The 21,910-nt window shown below is 43.0% G+C and overlaps 1 protein-coding gene across 1 annotated transcript in view; it reads right to left on the bottom strand.

Annotated features, from left to right (window-relative positions):
- The window catches only part of LOC103356262 (histone deacetylase 4-like), a 137,157-nt gene that overhangs the window by 9,778 nt on the left and 105,469 nt on the right, over positions 1–21,910 (bottom strand). Inside the window, exons 20-25 of the mRNA XM_008280348.1 lie at positions 20,296–20,351; positions 20,012–20,099; positions 17,400–17,519; positions 17,212–17,309; positions 8,213–8,331; positions 7,366–7,499 (exon numbers count right to left, since the gene is read on the bottom strand). Coding sequence (XP_008278570.1) covers positions 7,366–7,499; positions 8,213–8,331; positions 17,212–17,309; positions 17,400–17,519; positions 20,012–20,099; positions 20,296–20,351 — 615 coding nt within the window. The remainder of the gene's footprint in view (positions 1–7,365; positions 7,500–8,212; positions 8,332–17,211; positions 17,310–17,399; positions 17,520–20,011; positions 20,100–20,295; positions 20,352–21,910) is intronic.

Below are 21,910 nucleotides of genomic sequence, written 5' to 3'. Positions count from 1 at the left end.
CAGGGTTGACAGCTATGGAGCTCATTTACTGGAAAACGTTAAAAGTTTCAGTGCTTTAATAACCCACTCAAATTGACAAAGTGACGTATGTGAAAACTCCCGTCAGCCAGCCCGCCTCCATGACTCTCCTCGACAGCAGGGTTGGGCTCGGGTTGGATGCTGCCTGGCTTTGGTCAGCTGGTGTTGCTATCAGGAATGGAAACAACTTCATGTGATACTGTGCATTTAAATATAATTTAACTGATTGGCGGGAAGCACCTGAATGGACCCATGTCATATCCAACTCTGCTGTCTGGCGAGGGGTGCTTACACATTACTCCCATCTCAGAAAATACACATCTGGGGACTCAAATCATCAATCTTTTAGTCAAAAATTCTCAACCCGTCAGCTCACAGACACCGTGTACTCACCATAACCCAGGCCAGTCCTAGCCCAGCCCGACTCAGCCCATACTAATCCAGCTTGCCTCAGCTCCCTGTCAAAGTGAGGTCAGGGGTTCTCTGGGGTTTCGTGGGGTTCACCTCAGAGCAGAGTTGGACAGGGGGAAGCCTGTCAGCCTGATTGACAGCTGGGCCTCACGCTTATAAACTTTAATGGCTCTTGTCAGGGTACTCCAGGGGCCCCCACCCGGCAGGTATGGCGAGCACACGTGCACGCACGCACACAGACATGTAAGCGCACTATATACAAGCATACATTTGTCTACCACATCATCCATGGTGACATTTCTGTTTATTTGAGTTCCTGGCCTCGCCGGTACTTCTGCATCTCGGTACCAACCACCGTGTGGAGAGAGAGGGGGGGAGAGAAATGTCCTTTAAGGATGGTTTGACTGATTTCTGAGGAAGTCTACTTCTCTGTGTGACACGGCCATCCAACGCACGACGTCCTGGCCAACAAAACCGAGACACCATGGAAAGCCATGAGCTGAGAGTGAGGAATGTGCCCCGGTAAAAACATTCCTGAGGGAGGCTGAAACCAAAACAGTGGAAAGAGGAGGAATTCCACTTGTTCAGCAAAAGAAAAAGTGCACAAGGCATCCATTGTTTACTGTTTTGTCCATGTGCATGCGTTGGCAGTCACTAAAACCGGTTGATTATGTTATGCTAACTGAACAAGGTAATGATGTGTATTGTGCAAAGCAGGTGACCTTTTCGGAAAAGGGTGTAGGCTCGCCTTGTAGTTGGGGGGTTGTGGGGGAACAGTCGGGCCCAAAGGGGGGACAGGTGAAGTCGAGCGTCTTACTGTAACTGGAGTGTAAACAGGCAGAATAACCTCTCCGACAGCTGGTAGCAATTAGCATATTAGCCAGTTGTTTATCAAATAATTGCTAACAACCGTGATTCGAACTGGGCCAACATCTGTTTGCGAGCAATCATCAATTAGTCCCGAGTTCAGAGTTGACTAGTGTAGTCGCCAATGCATCATTCATGAGCTATTTAACTAGAGAGACTTCACGACTACGCATTACAGTGGTGGGGGTGAATAAAAGAGCTTGTAAAGTCCATTCAGCAATTTTCTTCCCTCTCTTTCCCAGCTAATTTGAGCTGCTTTCAAAAGAAACCTAATGCTCATTATAGCGAAGCTTGTCCTAACCTGCCAATAAAAGTGCAGCTATATATCTCACACGAGTAAACAGTAAAACACTGGAAGTACGTGCTGCACAGGAGGGGAAGGTGATATAAGGAACACCTTTGGGATGTTTTGGGGTCTAGTGTGGTGGCTGCCAAAATCAGCACTAAAAACATCAGTTATATAATATATGTTTAAAATTCTATAAGGATTTCTAATGACCTGTTAGTGATATAAAGTATCCAATCCAAGTTTTGTGTCATTTCTAAATTATTATTTTTTAACTCTGCAGTAAATCTGCACCGGGGCAACTCATCTGTCAGTCCAAACTGGTAAAACAAAGTGCAAGACTGACTGGCATAGACAGTGTCAGTCAACATAGACTTTATGACCTAAGCTACAGCGGGTGCTAAAGTTAGAGCTGAGATTTCTATTATGGTGATGTTCTGGTTTCAGGACACTTCCAGACAATACAAACCCTCAGGCAGTTTGAAGCAGCATAAACAAAAGCACAGCTGACCAGCTGATCCAGCTGTGGTCTTCTCCCTGAGTCCACTCAGCCAACACACACACACACACACACACACACACACACACACACATGCACAACTAAAATATATTCTTCTTCTAAAAAAAAAAAACCTCATTCAATGGACACATTCAAAGAAGTCAAGAATTATTCTGACTGTTGGCCTCTTGCTGCCCAGACAGCTTTGTTGCTCAGCCTGGTTGGTGAGGCTAGACTGCCCCTTAGGCCTGAAATTCCTGTCCTTAACAGATTTTAAGATTTGCTATTTGAGGCCATTAACAAACCCTGACAGTGAGCGAAAAACAAAACAAGAAAACAGGCCTTTATTCTTTCCCTCTGGCTCAGTCCCCCCGCTGACGTTTTCCAGCAACATTCCATGTCCATTACAGAGACCTTTGCTGAGATTATGATAAAAACACTCTCTTCCTGCCGTTTTGATCTGATCAGGGACATTTTAGCCTTTTTTTTTTTTCTTCTTCTTTGCTATCAGCTATCAAAGCTCCAAACAACTGCATGATCTGCCTTTGTTCAAACAGCTGACATCACTTGTTGCCAAAGAGCCAGCCGGTGGAAGTCATGAGAAGTCTAGGTCTATACTTAGCAAGTCAAAAACATCCACATTTGTGTTTTTCGCCACTTTATCAAAGCCATTCTGCGAATCCATCCATGCCCATAAGGCCTTCTGAACAGCTTTTTCTTTAAGACGGCTGTCATGATATATTTTATTGTTTTTCGTTCAAGATTCCGGAAAATAAGACACACAGCCAAGTATGATAAGACGTGTATGCTGGACTGGTTCCACTGTAGAAGATACAGCTCTTTTCCAGAAGTTAACTTGGGACATCGAGGCGACCTGACGGCTGAATGGTGCAAACAACATGGGCTGAAATGCCCTCAGACTTTACTGCAAACCTTTCCTCTATTCTCTCACTCCACATATTTTGTCTATCCCTGCTGTGTGGTCAAATACAAGGAAAGAAACTGAATTGTTTTGAGAAATGCACTTGGTGTTGATTCGAGAAATGTACCAAAGCGACTGAGAAAAACTGAATTCACATGCAAAATTATGCACCTTAGAAATCAACGAAAATACTCACTTGCTCAACTCACTTATTGTATAAAACTGTGCATAAATACTGTATAAATTTTCAAAAAACCTGCATATGATTAATGTTCACTCCATACCTTTCCTGACTTTGAAGACCTGCACAGGTAGAGCACTCCGGACAGCTACTTAATAACAATAGCTTTCTGCCTCTCGACATCAAATGATTTCTCCATTTCCTTTTATTATCTGATCCCTAGACCCAGGCTGACCCTGCTGGAAGAGGTGTGAGGGTAACCATTTTCAGATGTGTATCAGTGACGGGGCCCGGGTGAGAGCAGTGCCCTGCAGGGCTGAGGCAATTGACGCCCCCTGCCTCCTGCCTATTTTCGAATTTTCAGCTCCCTATGGCACCCATCCAGGGACCTCCTCCAAAACCCCTGCCGAGGCCGGTGCACTGCAGGCTGCTGAAACCTAAGAAGCAAAGCCCCTGGTCCAATTCATTATTTTTGCTGCAGGGCGGTGTTGTGAGTAACGAGAGTGTCCTTCACACTGCGCGCAAACCTCCGTGACAGCAAAAGGCATCCGCCCTTCTGAAGTGTCCTTGAATTCCCGAAGCCTTACCAGATGTAATGGCAGTATTACGTACCGTAGCTTTGAGTCACTTGTGGGCACAGTGCAGGTAAACAGAGCAAAGTTATTGAATTAAACCTCTAAGTCCGTCCACTTCCCATGAGTTCTTTGACCGGTTTGGCACACAGCAACGCTTTCCGCATAGGAAGAAACATTCAGGGGTTAACAACAATACCAGCATGGTCCAAACTGCTTTAACTATTCCCCAGTCGGTCCAGTGTCACTTCAAAGTCCCTGCATGGTTTATGTGTCTGCAGTGGTCAGTGTCTCAGCGTTCCAGAAGACAGTGAACTGGTTAAGTGCAGCAACTGAGATTAATTAATGTGATCATATGTTATTATTCTGTTTGTTTTGCTCTAGCTCCAAGATCCACATGGAACAAGGCCATGATTTTTTATTTTTTTTTTTACAACTCCATGAACTCATTTATAGTTCTAGAGATCCGCAGACTGGAACAAAACGCCACAGGACACACGGATACTACCTTCAGCATGGGCGATGTAGATTCAAACAGTGCTTAACCAAGTGATTACTGTCATCCACACAGGTTTTGTTTTGAACTTAATACTGAAATATAAGTATTTTGTGCTTACTTTTGTTTTTGTGCAACATCTATTTTATGAGTACTGATGTTAAGCCACATTAAACCGTCCCAAGACGTTTGCCACAAACTAAATTTTTATGTTTCTCATTACGCCAATAAATGGTTTTACCATATGATGACTATATATGGTCAAACAACTAGTCCAGCTTTATGTATTGTAACATGCTGTACATACGTAATAACTGTAGAGCTCTATGTGTTAGTACCATTCTGAATGTCTCACTGTGCAGAAGATAATGGCTTTAGCAGGTACACAAGTCATTCCAATGACAACCAACACTCCGAGGGTGTGCTTGTGGTTAGGCCTGCAGCAACACTTGAGAGCGGTCACTTTCTGAAAATAAATGAATTTAATGAAATGTCAGTCTGGTTATTCCCTGTTGATATACGGTGCTTACTTACTTGGAACTGGTGGTGTTAATGCTCTTAGCCTGTATGGTAAGAAGAAGCATTTTGCAGAACAGTAGAAAAAGGTGAAAATGAAAAGTAGAACACTGCCTGTTTCAACTCATGATCATTATTTCTCTCGAGGGGTTAATTTGCAAATTTGATTCAAGGTGTGAGCGCTGTTAAAATCCGTCTATGAAATGAAAGGTGAGTATGTGGACACCAGAGTCTGCATGATGTAGCCACTCTTGTTCAGCGTACTTTGCCAAAAATTCACTTGTGGTTGTGCAATCAGAAATTTGCAACATACTTTTTGTAATTAAAAGAACATAAAGACACTCAGATGATCCTCCACAATACAGTAGTCCTTTAGCAATAAATGAGATATGAGATATCTGGGATACATAAACTCCAAAAAGCACTCCAGTCTCTCCATTAGCTGGAAGGAAAGAGTGGGCGGCTTAGAGGAGTCGCTATTCTGTTGTGCGCCATGAATCACAGAGCGCCGACGTTTGTTGAGTTCCACTGCCCAACCAACACACTCCCACAATTAACCTTCTGCCTGGAAATCCTCTTGCTCTGACGTATTTGTGTGCTTTTCTGTCTGTGTGCAGTGTGTGTGTGGTGTTGACTTCCTGTCTTAGTGGTGGGGAGACGAGGAGAACATGAAGAGAAGAGTTGACTCAGATAAAAAACACTCTTGCTGCTGTAATGTACAAGCTTGTCCTCTGTTAACATTTTTAACTTTACATATCTATATAACAGGACCATCAAATCATTACCCTCTCATTCAGGTTTTGACTGTACGTCTGAAAAATGAAAACTATGTGCAAGTGTAAAAACCTGCAGTGCCTTGAATGTCCACCTGAGGCTGGTTTCCAAAGTGAGTCAACCCCCATAGATGCCCGTGGTAAAACACACAACTTTACAGCATAAATAATACATCCATCCATCCATTATCTATCCACTGCTTAATCCTCACTCGGGTTGCGGAGGAGCTGGAGTCTATCCCAGCTGACTCAGGGTAAAGGTGTAACCAGTCTATCACAGGGCGACACTTAGAGACAGACAACCCACATTCACACCTACGGACAATTTAGAATCACCAATTAACCTCAGCATGTTTTTGGACTGTGGAAGGAAGCCAGAGAACCCGGAGAGAACCCACGCTGCACGGAGAGAACATGCAAACTCCATGCAGAAAGATCCCGGGTGTCCTCACCGGGACACGAACCGGCGAGGCAACGGCGCTAACTTGATCCACCTTGCAGCCCATAAATAATACATGCTAAAGTTATTCATAATTAAGGACATAGCTGCTTTGAATGACAGGTGGTTGGGCCATTTGAAATCATCTTTGGTGATTTTTTAATTAGTCAGGAGGGAGGTGGAGTCAGACACAGCCAAGATGGCGACTCCCACCATCCCAGTGCCTAGAAACTGTATAGTATGTCAAAAAAAGATTTTGAATGTTACACTACATGTTATGTTAAATACAGAATGTAGAAAATACCGGGATGTTCTGCTACACCTAGTCTCATTTTGCAGTCTTCAAGCCAGCATTCTTTTATGGCCATTCTGACCCACAATCCTCTGCATAGTTGGAGATACCTTACATACGTCATGGTGTCTCGTAAAAGTATAAATGAGCTTGAGGTGCCGAGAGTGCACAGAAGGCTCAAGACACACTTTAAACTACAATGGCTACATGCACAAGACGGTCAAAGCTTGTGGTGCACCATTATGACAAAGTAGTAGCTCCCAGTAGTATGCATACAAGTATGTACTTTTTAAGGATAGCTGTAGTGTGCATTGAAAGGGAAATGAAGAAGTATAGGTGACAGGAAGCTCCATCTATCGAGCACTCAATGCTTTTGGCACCATTAATGTGAAGGGTACACAAAATCTCAAAGTAGCCTGAGATGTCAATATTGTAGGTAAAGGTTGATGTTTTACTGCATTGGAAAGGCTCATAAATCCAGCATCTAATATGAGAATTAACTCATTTTCTGTAATGTGGCCCAGTGGTTCAAACCAGGAATAAAAATGTGCATTGTGTTGACTCAAACCACATTCTATATATTTCATACACAGCAAGACGCTCCTCAGCCCTGAATCATCAACAACTATACTTGTGCTGATTTGAGCAGATGGCTATATGAACGTGTTAATATGAACTTTATACAATGAAAAATGAAACCACGTGTCATAAAGATGCCGATTTATGCAGCTGGATCCAACCAGACCATTCTCTCTTGCATTTGTAGCGAAGCTTTCATCGTGTATTACTGTTATTCCCGTCAGTGGGTCCACACAAATAACAGATTTAACTATGACACCACAATTCCACATACCTCACGTAATCAGTGGCGGCAAACAAAAATGAGAAAAATTAGTTCTGTACTGACTGCTTTCATCCTGAGTAGGTTTGTCTTTTTCTAGCCCTTTCATTTAATCAGTGAGGTGTAGTATATTGGCAGCTGTCACATGTCTGCCCTCGGTAAGCCTCCTTTTTCAACCTTTAATGTTTTGAATAGTTTGACAGTTATTTATGAGGATAGTTCGACCGCCCTCCTGTTCGGATCACATCTTACCTCATTGCCAAGCAGAGCAGAGATGCAGGCTTCGGAGGCATCGCATATGGCTGTGAGGTCGTGACCCCCCTCCAAGGCAAGCACCAGCCGACCGCCTGCCAGACCCATCAGCTGCCTGGTCAGGTAGCCAAAGCCTGGACAACACAGGAAATGACAGCAAAGAGAAGGCAGAGACAGAGGGGGAGGAAGAGAGGGGGGAGGAAGAGAAAAAGAATGAAATGGGGGAGAACTGGTGTTCAGCCTCTTGACTTCCTTTTTGGATATTGATCAAAGAAAAAAGACAGAAAAAGGGGTTGGAGCATGGATGAAGGACGGGGTGACTGCATCGGAGAGAGGAGAAGAGAAAGAGAGTGCACTGCGGATTTACTGGGGGACAAAAAACAAGCCCTAATATGAGCCAGGTTTAATTTTAATAAATGCGGCTTTGCGTTTAGTCTTGGTCACGGCCTTTGATGTTTTTCCTCTCAGGAGGAGGGGAGTTATATGCATTCAGCCATACTTTATTCTCCTCTGAATTCTACCGCATCCCCTCTTCCTGCAGTCCTCTCTAAACCACCCATATCACCCCCTTTGACAACCAAGACCCCGGCTCTTATTTGAGACCTGCAGGATGGTTTTTAGAAAAGCTCTTTGCTGGCACGCCAAGGTCTCTGTCTGAATACACAAGTCAGAGGCACAAAATACACAAAACAACTGCATGTGTGTCAGTCTGTCATATAGAACATGAGAAAGTTTGTGTTTTGATGTAGAGGGTATGCGTGAAAATGTGCATATATAATGAAGTTCTAAGGTATAGTTTGGAATAAAACACGGGTAAATAATATTGTTAGCTGTGATCAGTACTTACATTTGGCTGTCAGCTTGTATCCTCCCAAGGGTGGAGCATGTCCATCCACCGCATCAAAGCCAGAAGATACCAGAACCATGTCCGGGGCAAACTCGTTGGCAATAGGCATGACCACCGTTCTAGAGGAACCGACAGAAAACTCAACTAAGCAACGCATTCAAGGTGAAAACTGCAATTAAATTTAAGACATTTAAGAAAGGTAGGTGCATTTTCTGAAGTCACAGGATTTGTTGCTTTCCATTTCTAGTATTGTGGCTTTAAATGACACAAATAACTCCATGCATGCTTGCATGCATTTGGTTTTGGCTTGCTGCCCTCCAGAGGAGAGCCAAAAAACAGAGGGGGTTTGAAGATTGTTGCTCAAAAACATCAACGGCATGAAAACCTCAGTGATAAGTGAGGTTAAATGTTGTCCCACTGACTGGGGGTGCAGACTCCCTACTAATTTCACTACTCTGTTGAATTGCATTTCTCCACAAGGCCTATCAAAAAGTTTCATTAGCATTCTTGCAGTCAGATATGCTTGAAGTGTCACATCTACTTAATATGCTGGCTGAGTGACAGGGTGGCTGGGCTGCCAATACAAGCAAGCACACATTTCTTAAAAATACATTAAAAACAGTGTATAGCCTGAGATAAGAAACTGCTGCTTAAACCACTGTGCACGTTCAATCAAAACCACCACGTCCGACGAGCCAAGATTTCAAGATTTCATGATACTAATGTTGGACACTATCCCATGTGAACATAAACAGTTTGTTTTTTCCCACTACCACATTTCCAATACATAGAACTATGTCAAAGGATGCAGAACTCACAGCTGAACACGCAGGGACATTCAAGAAGCACCAGAACTGAAGCACTGAGGGCCCTTCAGGCATTAGTACATGTGAAACCTCGGTAGTTTAAGAGGTATTTCAAACAAGTACTGCATTATGACAAAGCTACATGAAAAAAAAAAAACATCGCAAAGTCAGGAAAAAAATGACTGACTTGGTGTCGACAAGCTAATTGCACAGTGAACTCAGTCACCCCTGATGGTTAAAAGAGGACAAGTGGAATTTAAGAGGACTGCTATTAAAATAAGTATATTGACAGATGCCTTCGGTGTCCTTACTCTCTCCTTGTGATTTTGTGTGCAATATACTTCATCCTCTGGAGATGCTACATGCCATTTTTGCAACATTTTTTAATTTCTTTTATGGCTTTTCTCTCCCTTTCATGGTTTTCAAAGTAAACATCCACCTAATGAGTTTGTATGTACAGTATGCGTGTGGCAGGGAAAATTATTACGTTTACCTTTGAAGTGGAAAGTTTGGAAATTTGGAGGCAGCAATTCGCTGCAGGATCCTTAAGTAAAAAGGGGAAACGGAAGGACAGATATAATTGCATGTGTGTATGTGTGTGTTAAGTATGGAGGATAATTCTAACACTGGATGGGTGTGGTGAATGAGGGTTGTTTGTGTACAACCTTCATCTGACACACAACTGCTTAGGAGGGAGCGTTTGTGCGCAATGTGTCATACACAGAAATCGAATTAACAGTGGCCAAGCTGTGGCTGGAAAGTCCAGTTTGGTTTATTTGGCGATCCTGTTGTTGCAAATATGTATGTGTGTGTAATTCTAAGACAGAAAGATGAGACTAAATAAAATAAGATTAGATTGGTTTGAATGCATCGGCTTCATTTTCATGTTTTTAGCAGCTGGACAGAACTTTTTTTTTTTTTTTTTAACCCTCTGAACCATCAAACCTACCACTGGGTTTAAAAAGCATGTTACCTTTTTTTTTTTTTTTTTTCTAATATATTTTTTGGGCTTTTTGCCTTTATTTGGAGCAGTAGAGAGAGACAGGAAAGGAGAGAGAAGAATGGGGAGAGACCTGCAGCAAAGGGTCATGAGCGGGAATCGAACTCACAACCGCTGCATCGGGGAACTACAGCCCCTGTTTATGGTTCACCCGCTCAACTAGGCGAGCTATTGGGGCGCCAAATAAGCATGTTACCTTTAAATAAAAATAAATAAGTAAATATATTTTTCTAGATTGCCAAAATGACCCCATTGATCAGAACCACAAACCCTAGAAACTGGAAGAATGTTTTTTTGGTTTTCTTTAAATTTCTGACAGTCGTCAAACTAATCATGTTTGATGTACAGCTACATTGAGGAAATGAACCAAATCTAAGATTAAAATTGTGATGTTTAATCAAAACTACTTTAGTCTAAATCATTTTTTTCAAATTGCCCAAACTGGACTGTTCACACAAACCAGATTAAAATAAATAAATAAATAAATAAATAATTCTGCGCTCCTCAATGCAACCAATAAGCCATCAGTGACTCAGCTATGACCAACAGTCACATGATAGAAAAATTAGGGATTTTTCATCTCAACAGGACTGAACTTCAAGGGGGTTTACGTAGAGCAGATAGAAGATAAGTATCAAAACAAATTACCAAAAAAAATAAGCAGTTACATATCTGTTATGTAGAGTCTCCATTTCTTTCTGGCATTAATAATGAAACCTGTGTTTACTGGAAAAATGTTGTTGATTTCAGTTCCCCTCAATTTTTGTTGCATAATTAAAGAAATAAAATTTTATTTATTTTCATGATTTATGGCATTATGACATTGCGATGCTGCACAGACGACGTTTCTGAGTTTTCTCTCTTTCTACTCATGGCTGTGCTATTTCCATTGAAATGGCACAAAAAATGAAACTACTTGGGGTTCAGAGGGCTAATAATAAATATATATCAAGGTAGGTAATTTACACACTACATGAAAAAAAGAAATCACATAACTTAAGGCTTTGAGTGTTCATAAGGGTTTCTTTAAATTAGTAACTAATGAATCACTGAACCAGCCTGTAATACTCGGAGCGGCAAACCAGAAGCTTCGTTGACTTTGTAGAAAACTATCATGTGTCACAGCATTCTGGTTTAGCATAATTTAGGATGTCTCACTTAGTTCATAAATAGTTAGACTTCCCAGATGGCAAAACAAGTGTCTCCCTTTCTGATTCACTGTGGGACCTCTGGCTCGGCGCAAGAATCTTTTTGGGGTCTGGGATATTTGGGCAAGCAGTGTTTTGGTGAGGTCTGCGAGTGATGGAGCACCACAGGGTTCCGCTGTAGGTCCCCTGTACTTTGCTGACCTCAGGAACACGGTGCTGGTTTGCCGGCTGTGGGCGAGCAGCGTGCCCTGAACTCCGTAGGCCACAGGTTTTTCCATCTCTTGCTCACCACCAAATTATAACCCTGAGCTTTGCACACCCCACCCCCCACCACAACACAACACTCATACGTACACACAGCTGTCTGAGGGAGAGGCAGGAGGTAGCTTTAGGAGGTTTTTGGGAGTCCCAGACAGCAAGGAGTGCGTGCGTCACTGCGCGCTAGCATGCATCTGGCAATATTTCAGAAGCAAACGTCATGTAGAGAAGATGAAGGAGTTTCAGTGAGAAAGATAGAGATGCAGATGAAGAAGATGAAAGGACAGCAGGAAGAGGACATAACTGTGGAAGCAACGATATGGATGAGGATGAGGTGAAAAACTAGTGTAAATGTCATTGTTCTGACATTTCCTAGACTTAAAAGCGAGACAGCTCTCAACAGCACAAATGTACGACTTTCACTATGTATGAATTTATGTGAAATTAGCAACCCCTGTGCTCAGGGAATTTATTATATTTGCTACACCTCCCACTTTTTTGCCTACTCGCAAACGCACATCCACACACAGCCTTGGCCCATTAACATCTGCGCCATAAAAGACCCCACACTAAAGGGAGTCAGCCACAGACGCTTATGTGGGCTGACACACGACACACAGAGAAACCTTGACCGCCAAGGATACTTGAACCACCAAGGGCTCCTCCGCCTCCCCCTCCTCCAACCTTGAACATAGACTGAAGCAGTTCTGGTTATGATGCTGAAAGCTGCTGGTGTCATCAGTTCCAGCCCCCCACCCCCTGGAATAAAATCCTGACATTTAAAGAAATAAAAAAGCCACAGTAATCAATTAACAGGCCGGCATAGAAGGAAGCAAGCGGTTTCGAGAAAGACTAATTGTGCGTGAATCAGAGGCTATGTATGCAGAGATGAAAAAGACTTTTTTTTTTGTTAATTAAGGGAGGGGAGAGTTTACGACTGAGCCGTAAGCTATGGGACATCCTGAGCAAAGAGGCTGCAACCTAAACCACTGCTGGCTCTCTCTCTCCCAGTCAGATTTTACTGTGAACAGAATTACTTGTCGGTTAAGTAGAATAAACTTTTGTTTAGTATTGTTTGGTTTACCTAGCAACAGGTGCACATGTGTCAGCTGAGCAGTGGTGAGCCTGTATTTGCATGCATAGAGTGAGACGGAATGCTGTATAGTCATTAAACTGCTCCACTTTGACGTTCCTTTTTTCTACGATTTTTTTTTTGGGGCATTTTTATGGCTCTACTTCATAATGGAAGCGGATGGAGACAGGCGATGCGGGGGGAAAGCGAGTAGGGGAATTGACATGCTGCAAATGGTCCCCAGCTGGGTATTTGCTATTGGGTCATCCCAATTTGACCATTTTTGCTTTGGGACTCGTGAGAGATGGGTTTAAAAAAAAGAAAATGCTCCAGAAAACTTATAGCCAAGCCCAAAATCAGTGGAAGACATCATTCTTAGATCAATGGGGTACGTCCTGCGTCAGCAAGCACACTTAGGTCTGCAACTGTCCATGCAGACCCCTCCATAGGCATCTGCATCTCGCCCAAAATCCATATCCGCTTGGACAGCCAGTGTGGCGACTGTAGTACAAGGGCAGTAGGTCAGCAGCAAAGTGCATGTGCAGAATACGTAGATACAACCTGCTGCTGTCGTGTTCACAACCACAAAGCAGTATAATCAAGGTGTTAATACTTGCATCCCTGCACACACACATATCATGCGCCCTCCTAAAGAAACCCCTCTTCACTGTGTTAACGTTTCCATATGATGTTTTTATATGCTGGAAGACACAGCATGAGTAAAATAAGCGGTTAACGCCGTGGCCGAGCATTTTAGCTTTGTAACTGCAGCCTTCAGTTTAAAAAAAACACATTGTGGAGTGTTTGAGCAGAGTCAGAGGTGAGCTGGTGTTCTCAGGCTGCAGTGGGTGGAGGGAGAGACGGGGACTCTCAAGATCCACACATTCTATGTGAAGTATAGTGTAGCGTTACATCATCTTAAGGTGGAGGTAGCTATTGTCAAACCTTCTAAATATGTAACTTTGATGCAATAAAATGTATTTTTAGAAGCTTCATCGATGAACAGAGACATTTACATTTACTGCATCCTGTAGACTTCAGAGTTAAACTGCATGAAGCACATTTTTTTCATTTGCCCTGTTCCTAAAAAACATTTCTCCTCTTCTGATCCCAGTAAGCATTCTCAGATTTTGGCACTTGTTATCCATCACAGTTTTCAGCTGCACACAAATGTGTTGACACAGGTTAATAAAGCAGCAGGTCTTGGCATACTGGTAACTTTCTGAGCCAAGGAAACCTTCCTCTCTAGGGACTACTCATCTTTGTCTACTTACTCTAGGGCCTCATTTATCCATCGGCAAATCTTGATTATGCCCTCTGATTAAAAGCGCTCCAAGTTTACAACATGGAGGGGAAATGTGGCACTTTGGTGAACCGTGGGGATGAAAAAAAAGAACAGAAAAGGCATTACATGCTTTGTTAATATGCCACATAATAAATTGGTTGTTTATTTTTCTAAAATACCATCTACACTTGCCAAAAAAAAAACAAAAACATCACTTTTTAGGCTTTTAAAGGCTTCAGAGCTGTTACCATGAGAGAAAGTCATCCTTATCGACCCAGTGAAGGGTCTGTTGGGACAATACAGACTCTTTAGAGGGAGCAGCGCTTATCAAACCAGCCAACAAAAGGTTAAACTGGAGAGCTTGAAGGCTTTCCCCCTTCGTTCATAAAAAAAGTAGAGAGCGGGAGAGAGAGAGAGAGAGAGAGAGAGAGAGAGAGAGAGAGAGAGAAACTCACACACGCACACTTACACTTCAAAGCCCTGTCATCTGGCGCTGTGGAGAGCTGGTTTGAATTAAATTTAATTCTCCTCCTCTCTCGTCTTTCCAAGTTCATGGCAAAATAGGGGGTGAGAGGGGGAGATAGAGAGCGCAAGAGAGAGAGAGAGAGAGAGAGAGAGATGGGGGGAGAGAGAGAGAGCGAGCGAGAGACGGTGCTTCTGGTTTTCATTAGGGCCAATTTTCTTATCTTTTTTCTCTGTGGTTTCTGGAGGCTCAGACTTGATCCCCTGCAAATGCAACGTGGCACAGGCCAGCAGAGGAATGGGAAGGTGCTGGCTGCAAAGCATGCGTTCCCTCCCCAAGACAGAGAGGGAGGCAGGAGAGAGGACCACAACACACACAGATAAACAACGAGACTGAAGGAGAGAGAGAGAGTGTGTGTGTGTGTGTGTGAGATGTCTGTATGTGGCTGCAGACGTATAAGCACACTGATGCAAAAGGTGCACATGTGAGCATTTGCACATCTGCTCCACTGTGATTTAGTGCACATTTATGTACCTCTATGTATATTTGAGGCCATTTGCATTCCAATGAGTTTGTGTGGAGCATGCGCATTTGTATTGTAAACATACAAGACTATCTGGCATTGGCATCAGTGCCACTTTGCGTGTACATATGCACAAGCAAGGTATTTGCGTGTGCGTGTGTGTGTGTGTGTGGCAGATCTATGACCTACAAGATAGGTTTGCTGGTGTCTCGTGGGGCCAGTAAATTGTCCAATACCGCTGAAGCCTCAGGGGATTAATGGCGCCAAGGTCTGAGGTAATACACACCCAAACTCTCGTTCGTTTTCATTTTATATCTTCAGAACTTTCCCATAATGCAAAGAAGGCTGATTTAATAAGTCACAATTACAGAAAACAGCACACGCAAATGCAGCGCAAGCCTCTCCACGTTCATGTTTACCCTGATGCATGAATGCATGAAACATACGAAAACTAGTGTATAAAAAGGTGGTTCCAGATGACGTTAAAAGGGACAGCTCAGCTTGGGCTAATTATTGACAATTTTTAAAGGGTTGTAAAATGAAATGTAAAATGTAAATGTAAGCTGTATTTTCTGAGGCTAGTCTGCTGCACTAAAACCCTGCTACACTACAAGCCTGTGGCAAGAGCACATGTCCGCTCTATTATTGGGTATTTACAGGAATGGCCCCCTAATCGGCCATTTTAGCCTTCCTAGTTTCATGGGGGTGTAGGATCTGACAGGTTTGACTCGAAATGCACCAAACAATGGGTACTTACTGGACACAACTTCAGCTGTATGAGCACACAGGTAATTTAACAATGGAAGGTTTGTGAAGTTGGCCTATATGGTAAATGTTTGGTCTTGATGTTTTAGAGAACATTGATGCTTGATAGGACAGAAAAATGGCCCCTGTTGTCCTCTCTGGCACACTCAGCAGTTTTAGGTGCCGCTCAGAAGCACCTTCCCTGCAGTAGGCACCTTTTCCTCTCCTGAAAACGACACAGAGAGGCTCCATACATGGGCGGCTCTTGTGGTCGGAACAAGCAAAAGGTTGGGGCTGCCCTAAAATGACCTGCAAGCTCCTGCAGTGGAAAACAGTCCTAATTACAGCAATTAATTACAGATGTAATTACACACTAGACAGAGTGCATTGCTGATAAAATTGCACACAATTGTCCGAATGCACATAGCCAAATGTGAAGTGTTAAAATTTTGGTTCTCTATGTCTTTTAAGTTCTGTCTAAATTACAGGGGACCATTAAACAGTGCCCCGGGCTGCAGCTGCAACAAAGTGAGCCTTACATTAATTGACACCTGCTGCCCTTCATTACGTTGCAGTGCACAACTAAATCTCTGAGATTAAAAAGGCTTCTTCATTTTCAGCTTAAAAATAACACATGTATGTTCTGCACAAGAGAAAGCTGCATAATATCATGGATTCCTAGAAATTAAAAGTAGTGTAAAGACATTTTTTTTCAAAAATAAAAAATGCATAATATTGAATTATATCAGCAATACTTTAATAATTTAGAGAGCTTTAATTGTGTAACTCATCGTGCACTTCCTGTATTTACTGTTGCTAGTGATAGAAGGTTCAGGAGATCCATCTCAGCTGTCAACGCAATCAATAAAATTCAAGACCTGATTTGACACTTGTGCTACAAACATCAATGTTTTTGCTAGAGGTTAGTAGTATTTAATTTCTGCAAGTAATATAACAATACAATTGATTTTCTTCTGTCAACATAAATGTAAAACATAGTTTATCTACTTGTGTGTGTAGGTAGCATTTGGCCTCTGTCACGGATTATAAATAATGTCTGTAGTATGATATATATTGCGTGGTTGTCATCGGTGCACATTCACACAGAAGGGTTGAAAGAGGAGGATGAGGGGGGAAGAAAAATACAAAGGAGACGGAGGGAGAGCGAGAGCACACGGGGTTCTGGGGTGCATTAGCGGGCTAAGGTGTGCTTCCTGGGGATTGCGTGCCGAAAGCTGCGATAAGACAGTGGCCTGTCGGTTTGATGTGTCGGGCTCGGGCCAGATGGACACACGGTTGCAAACGCAGATTCATCTTCAAAGAGAGCTGGAACAAATCCAGGTCTGCTCCTTTCCAGCTGTATGAACCACAAATGTGTAAGAGACATGTACATGTCTGTGCTGAGTCCATGCCTGTATGTTGTAAGGGCGCGAGTGAGAGGTTATTTATAGCCCCAGAGAATGGACTTAATAGAAATCAGACCTGGCAAAAGGACGAGCCCCCTGCCAACAAACCAGCCACCAAAAGATAACTTGTCATACCTCGCAGTGCAAACTCAAAGGTTGTGACAGGAAGAATGACTGCTGCCAACTTTTTGAAATCCATCCCCTCTTGACAGATATTTAATGTAACAAGGAACTAAATTGACCGTATGACCATTCAGACACACATCCTCAAAGCAGCAGGTGATACTGTCTTACCTGAATGCAGCTAGATAGTCTGCGTCACTCATGGGAGGTTCCAGTCCTCCAGTGAAGGCCATGTTCACATTGAAGCCTACACCTGCTCCACTGCCCACCTATAATGCATAAACACACAAAGTATTATCATAAATTCAGACAAACAGACGGGTAAGTAAGCAGAAAGATGGACTCCTGGGTCAACCAACCTCATCGGGTGCTCCACTGCCAGGGAAGAAGTTCCCATCATCGTAGCGATGAAGCGACAAGTAAAGGACACTGGGGTCAGCGTAGAAAGCCTGCTGGGTTCCATTACCATGGTGAACATCCTGTAAACATTAAAAAGGGGGCCAAGTTGTAGTAAAATTTGTCACGAGCAAGAATATTTTCAACATAACTCTCCTTTGATTCTCATGGCTCAAGCTAAACAGAAGCTGGAGAAAATCAAAGGTTTTCACAGAGTCCAGACCATCAACCTCTGCACCTGCACTTAAAGCAACCGAGTGACAAAGAGAGTTAGTGCTGGGCTGCCAGACAGTTAGACTGTATCTCAGCGGCAGCCTGTTGGGATGTCAAAAAAAGGATGGTCTGCAGGATTCAATAAAACACTCAACTTCAATAGTTGTTCAGTTTTGCCAACAACATGACATCAATTAAATGACCTCATTTTCTATATCCCAAGAATGCTTTAATACACTGATCCTAAAAACGTCTCTGTTAGCTGGAGGCGAGTGGCATGACAACGAGCTCGATAGCTGCACTAAAAGTCCCCCTGTGACAGACGGAGAGGAAATGAAAAGGCCCTTCAAAGGGTTTTAGGAATGGCCATGACCAGCCAGGGATGCCACTGAAGAGCACTGCTCCTGGACACGACGAAGGCGATGTCATGCCCTTTTATAAATTACTTTGTCTTTTTGGGGGAAAAAAAAGGGGACTGTATCTGACCTAAATAGCCAAGATGAGGCTAAAAGGTCAAGTTAGTGGCTCTATGTTCATTATCATTTCAAAAACATTCAGGAGGACTAATAACGTGATGACTGTGGTATTTTATAGCCTTATCAATAAAGGGTCAATTTTTTAGCACTACAGTGCAAGGACCCTATTGGAACCGTTGTGATTATTATTATTATTTATTATTATTATTATTATTATTATTATTTATTATTATTTTACCGACTTTTGAAACGCGATTTTGAGGGCCTTAACATGCACAAAAACTCACCAAAATCGCCACACACACCAGGACTGGCGAAAAATTTGATATTTTAATGGACTTGGACATGTCACTGCCAAAATGGCTCCACAGCGCCACCTTGAAAATTTCCACACCAGGACTGGCGAAAAATTTGATATTTTAATGGACTTGGACATGTCACTGCCAAAATGGCTCCACAGCGCCACCGTGAAAATTTCAACGGAGTCCTGTCAGAAGCACGTATGACCTACAGCTACGCAATTTGGTAGGCATATAGAGCTCGTCACACAAACAAAAACGTCTCTCCGCTCCAAGCTCTAAAATGCAACACGGCTCAACTGCGCCCCCTACAATATTTCAACATAGTCCCATTGCGGCTACGTTTCACCTACAACTACGACATTCATGTGTAACAACTTGTGCCGCACAAAAAAGTTCATTAGCATGTTTCTGTAAACCCAACAGGAAATCCATCATGTTGGAAAAACGGCGAGCATGCCGGGCCATTTTTGCTTAAAAATGACCATTTTCCACATTTCTAATAGTTTCCGATTTCCACCAGTCCTGAAGTGCATGGCGATTTTGGTGAGTTTTCGAGCATGTTTAGGCCCTCAAAAACGCGTTCAAAGTTTGCGGAAAAGAATAATAATAATTTTGTTTTCACTCAATTGAAGTGCTGAAACAAAAGCCATACGTAAAATCAAAGTCCAAAAGATTCATGGCTGATTGCCACTTCATGCATTCTGCATCGAAGTGTCTGCAAAGACAAACAAAGAGCAAAGACAAACAATGCTTGTTTAGCAGAGAGCCTGAGCGAGGAGATTCATCATCGCCCACACTTTTGAAATTAACCATTAAATAGTTTGAACTGAAACAGTCGCTGTTGGACTTTTGGAGGTGCTTTGATTCGCAGCAACATGCTTCCTATCGATGGTGCCCAAGAACAGTGGGAAGTTCCAAATTCTCCGGAAATTCTGTGCTATATCCGCCCACTGTGGTTGGCACACCTCAGGAATATTCACTGACACGGTGCTACAGCTCAATCTGTAACCAGCTGCTTTATCCTGGAAAAAGTGCAAAGACACAGCCTTTCAGAAACACCCACAGCAGCCCTGTGTGTGAGGAGCAATGCGACCATCTGTGTAGCAGACCAACGCACACCTATTGTAGTATGAACACAACTGTGTGCTTGTGTCCACTGTTTGCTTTCAAAGTTGGCACTGGTCAGCGTGGGGGCATAAAAACCACGAGTTGGAACTAAGGGCATCATTATCATCATCATTTCCCTGAAAGATCTGGATGTGTGACTGACAGAGGAGTCATGGATCACCAAAAAAAATAGGAATTATTATCAAACAGACGATAGCTGTGATCTACTTGATGTGTCAATATCTTCCTTTTGCTCACAGCAGATAATTCGCCTCAGCTGCTACTGCGAACTTTGCTCTTATGTCAGAGGACAAACTTATTACTCAGCAGCAGGGAAGGGAGGAAATGCGACTTAGATTAAACTGAGGAAATTCAGTGAACTCCGAGAAACAGGTGTTTGCCCACCTACATGACAGTGTGCTGTCCAAATGAATGGTTATGTAACAAACAACCCACTAGGTTGCCTGTGAAACTCACCCAGTCCACGATGAGGATTTTACTGACATTGAGCCTCTGTTGCAGAAGCTTGGCTGCTATGGCGACTGAATTGAAGTAACAGAAGCCCCTGAGGATTGAAACAGAGAGGACGGTAACAAGACAGAATTTATATGATGCTGACAAGCTTGAGCAATATTGTGCCTAAATACTTGCCTGACATAGAACACAAGTCATCCAATAAAGGTTTGTAACAGAGGTGGGGGACAGAGGGACTATAAATGTAAGGGTATTTGTTTTCTTCACCAAATGTCCAATTAACTTACATTGGTGTGCTCTCCTCAGCATGATGTCCAGGTGGTCGAACTACAGCAAAACCATTCTGTCAGAGAAAAGAGAAATCATCAACATACAGCACAACACATAGAGACATACATCATCCCAGGAAGTTTGTACATTTATTTAATACTTTTCACTATCGCATATTATTCAAAAGACGACCACCGTGCCGTTTCTCGGAAATTGATACATCAAACTAAATGAAAATGAAAGTGATAGTACAAATTGCGCACAGATGCCTACACATCGGGTCAGTTAAGGGGAGCTTTGTTACTCCCAGCAATAGTTTTTAGAAGCTCCAACTGCTACAAAGAGACATTAGATAGATGTTTGGGCTGATGTAGAGCGAGGCAAGCCGGACTAATGATGTTGAGTCAGCTGCTGCGGATTAGCAGCCAGCCGGAAGATTACTGTAGTGACAACTGCCTCTGCTGGTTTGAGGACACCCAGTTAAAGAACTCTACGTAATAATTTATGTATGTTTAGTGTATATGAGGCGAGGAGGAGGCGGATTGTTTCTCTACACACGAGAAAAATAATTTAATTAAAACAGACGTTGGGGGGAAAACTTAGAAAGCAGCAGATGAAGAGACAGAAATGTATGTGTGTCTGCGTGGGTGTGTGTGTGTGTGAGTGTGACTTGAGTAGATTTATAGCATTTTGTGGAGTTCAGAGAGTTGTTGGTGCAGGTGGAATTTGCTCATTTGGCTGTGGAGGATCCTCAGAGGACCATCTGCACGTGTGCAAGAGTGTGAATGTGTGTTTGTGCACGTGCACTCGGACACATCTGCGTGTATGTGTTAAGATTAGGTTAAGCTGAGGGCAAGTCGATACCTGTGAACTTTAACCCTGGTTGTAGCAAGAAATAATTCATCTTAACTTTGGGATTTCCTTGCATGCTGTGTAATGCATTTGGTTTTCATTTGAAGCTGCGCTATTGGCAATCGTGCAAAGTTCTGTATAGAATCGTGCCCACATCGTGCCCACATGATGAGGGCTGAGTGTTAGCGATCCCTTCCAAAAACCATGTGGGTACTACTATGGCGTGCTACTGTCTGTCTCGAAGGAATGTCATTAGTCTACGGTATGTTGGTGCTAAGCTAACGCTAAGTGCGACGGCTGCTCCGCAGGTGGCTTTGGTGTAATACTAATAAAGGAGGCCTGTTAGTGGGGACTGCTGGCATTTGCAGTGCCTGTGCACCGGGCCTCCCTGCTGGGTTCAAACAGTAAGCAGCCATTGCCACAGACACATGAAGGCTGGCTGGCTGGGGGGGCAAGGCATGACGGGGTGGGGATGTCTGTCTGGGAGGTGCTAATGATCGTTCTGGAAAAAGGCTTCTCTTTTCTTTGAGGCGTTTGGAAGTGTGGATGAATAGTAGAGCACTGGTGCAGATATGATACATCCATCGAACAGCACTGAGCATAACAAGGTTTGATTAATTCATTGGAAATATTCTCAAACAAACACTTACATGCTCACCCATGCACAGCGAGTATTTGCTCTGCATTGTGGCTGCAGTTCAGATGGAAAATGGCACAAGGCAGTAAGGCCTGACTAAAATCAAACCCTGCAAGGTTTAGTCATGGACTTATTTTGTCAAA

This window comes from Stegastes partitus, unplaced genomic scaffold (assembly GCF_000690725.1).
Source record: "Stegastes partitus isolate 25-593 unplaced genomic scaffold, Stegastes_partitus-1.0.2 Scaffold190, whole genome shotgun sequence".
Taxonomy (NCBI): Eukaryota; Metazoa; Chordata; class Actinopteri; family Pomacentridae; genus Stegastes; species Stegastes partitus.
The sequence above is the reverse complement of the archived record's forward strand: the minus strand, read 5'-3'. Positions and strand labels throughout refer to the sequence as shown.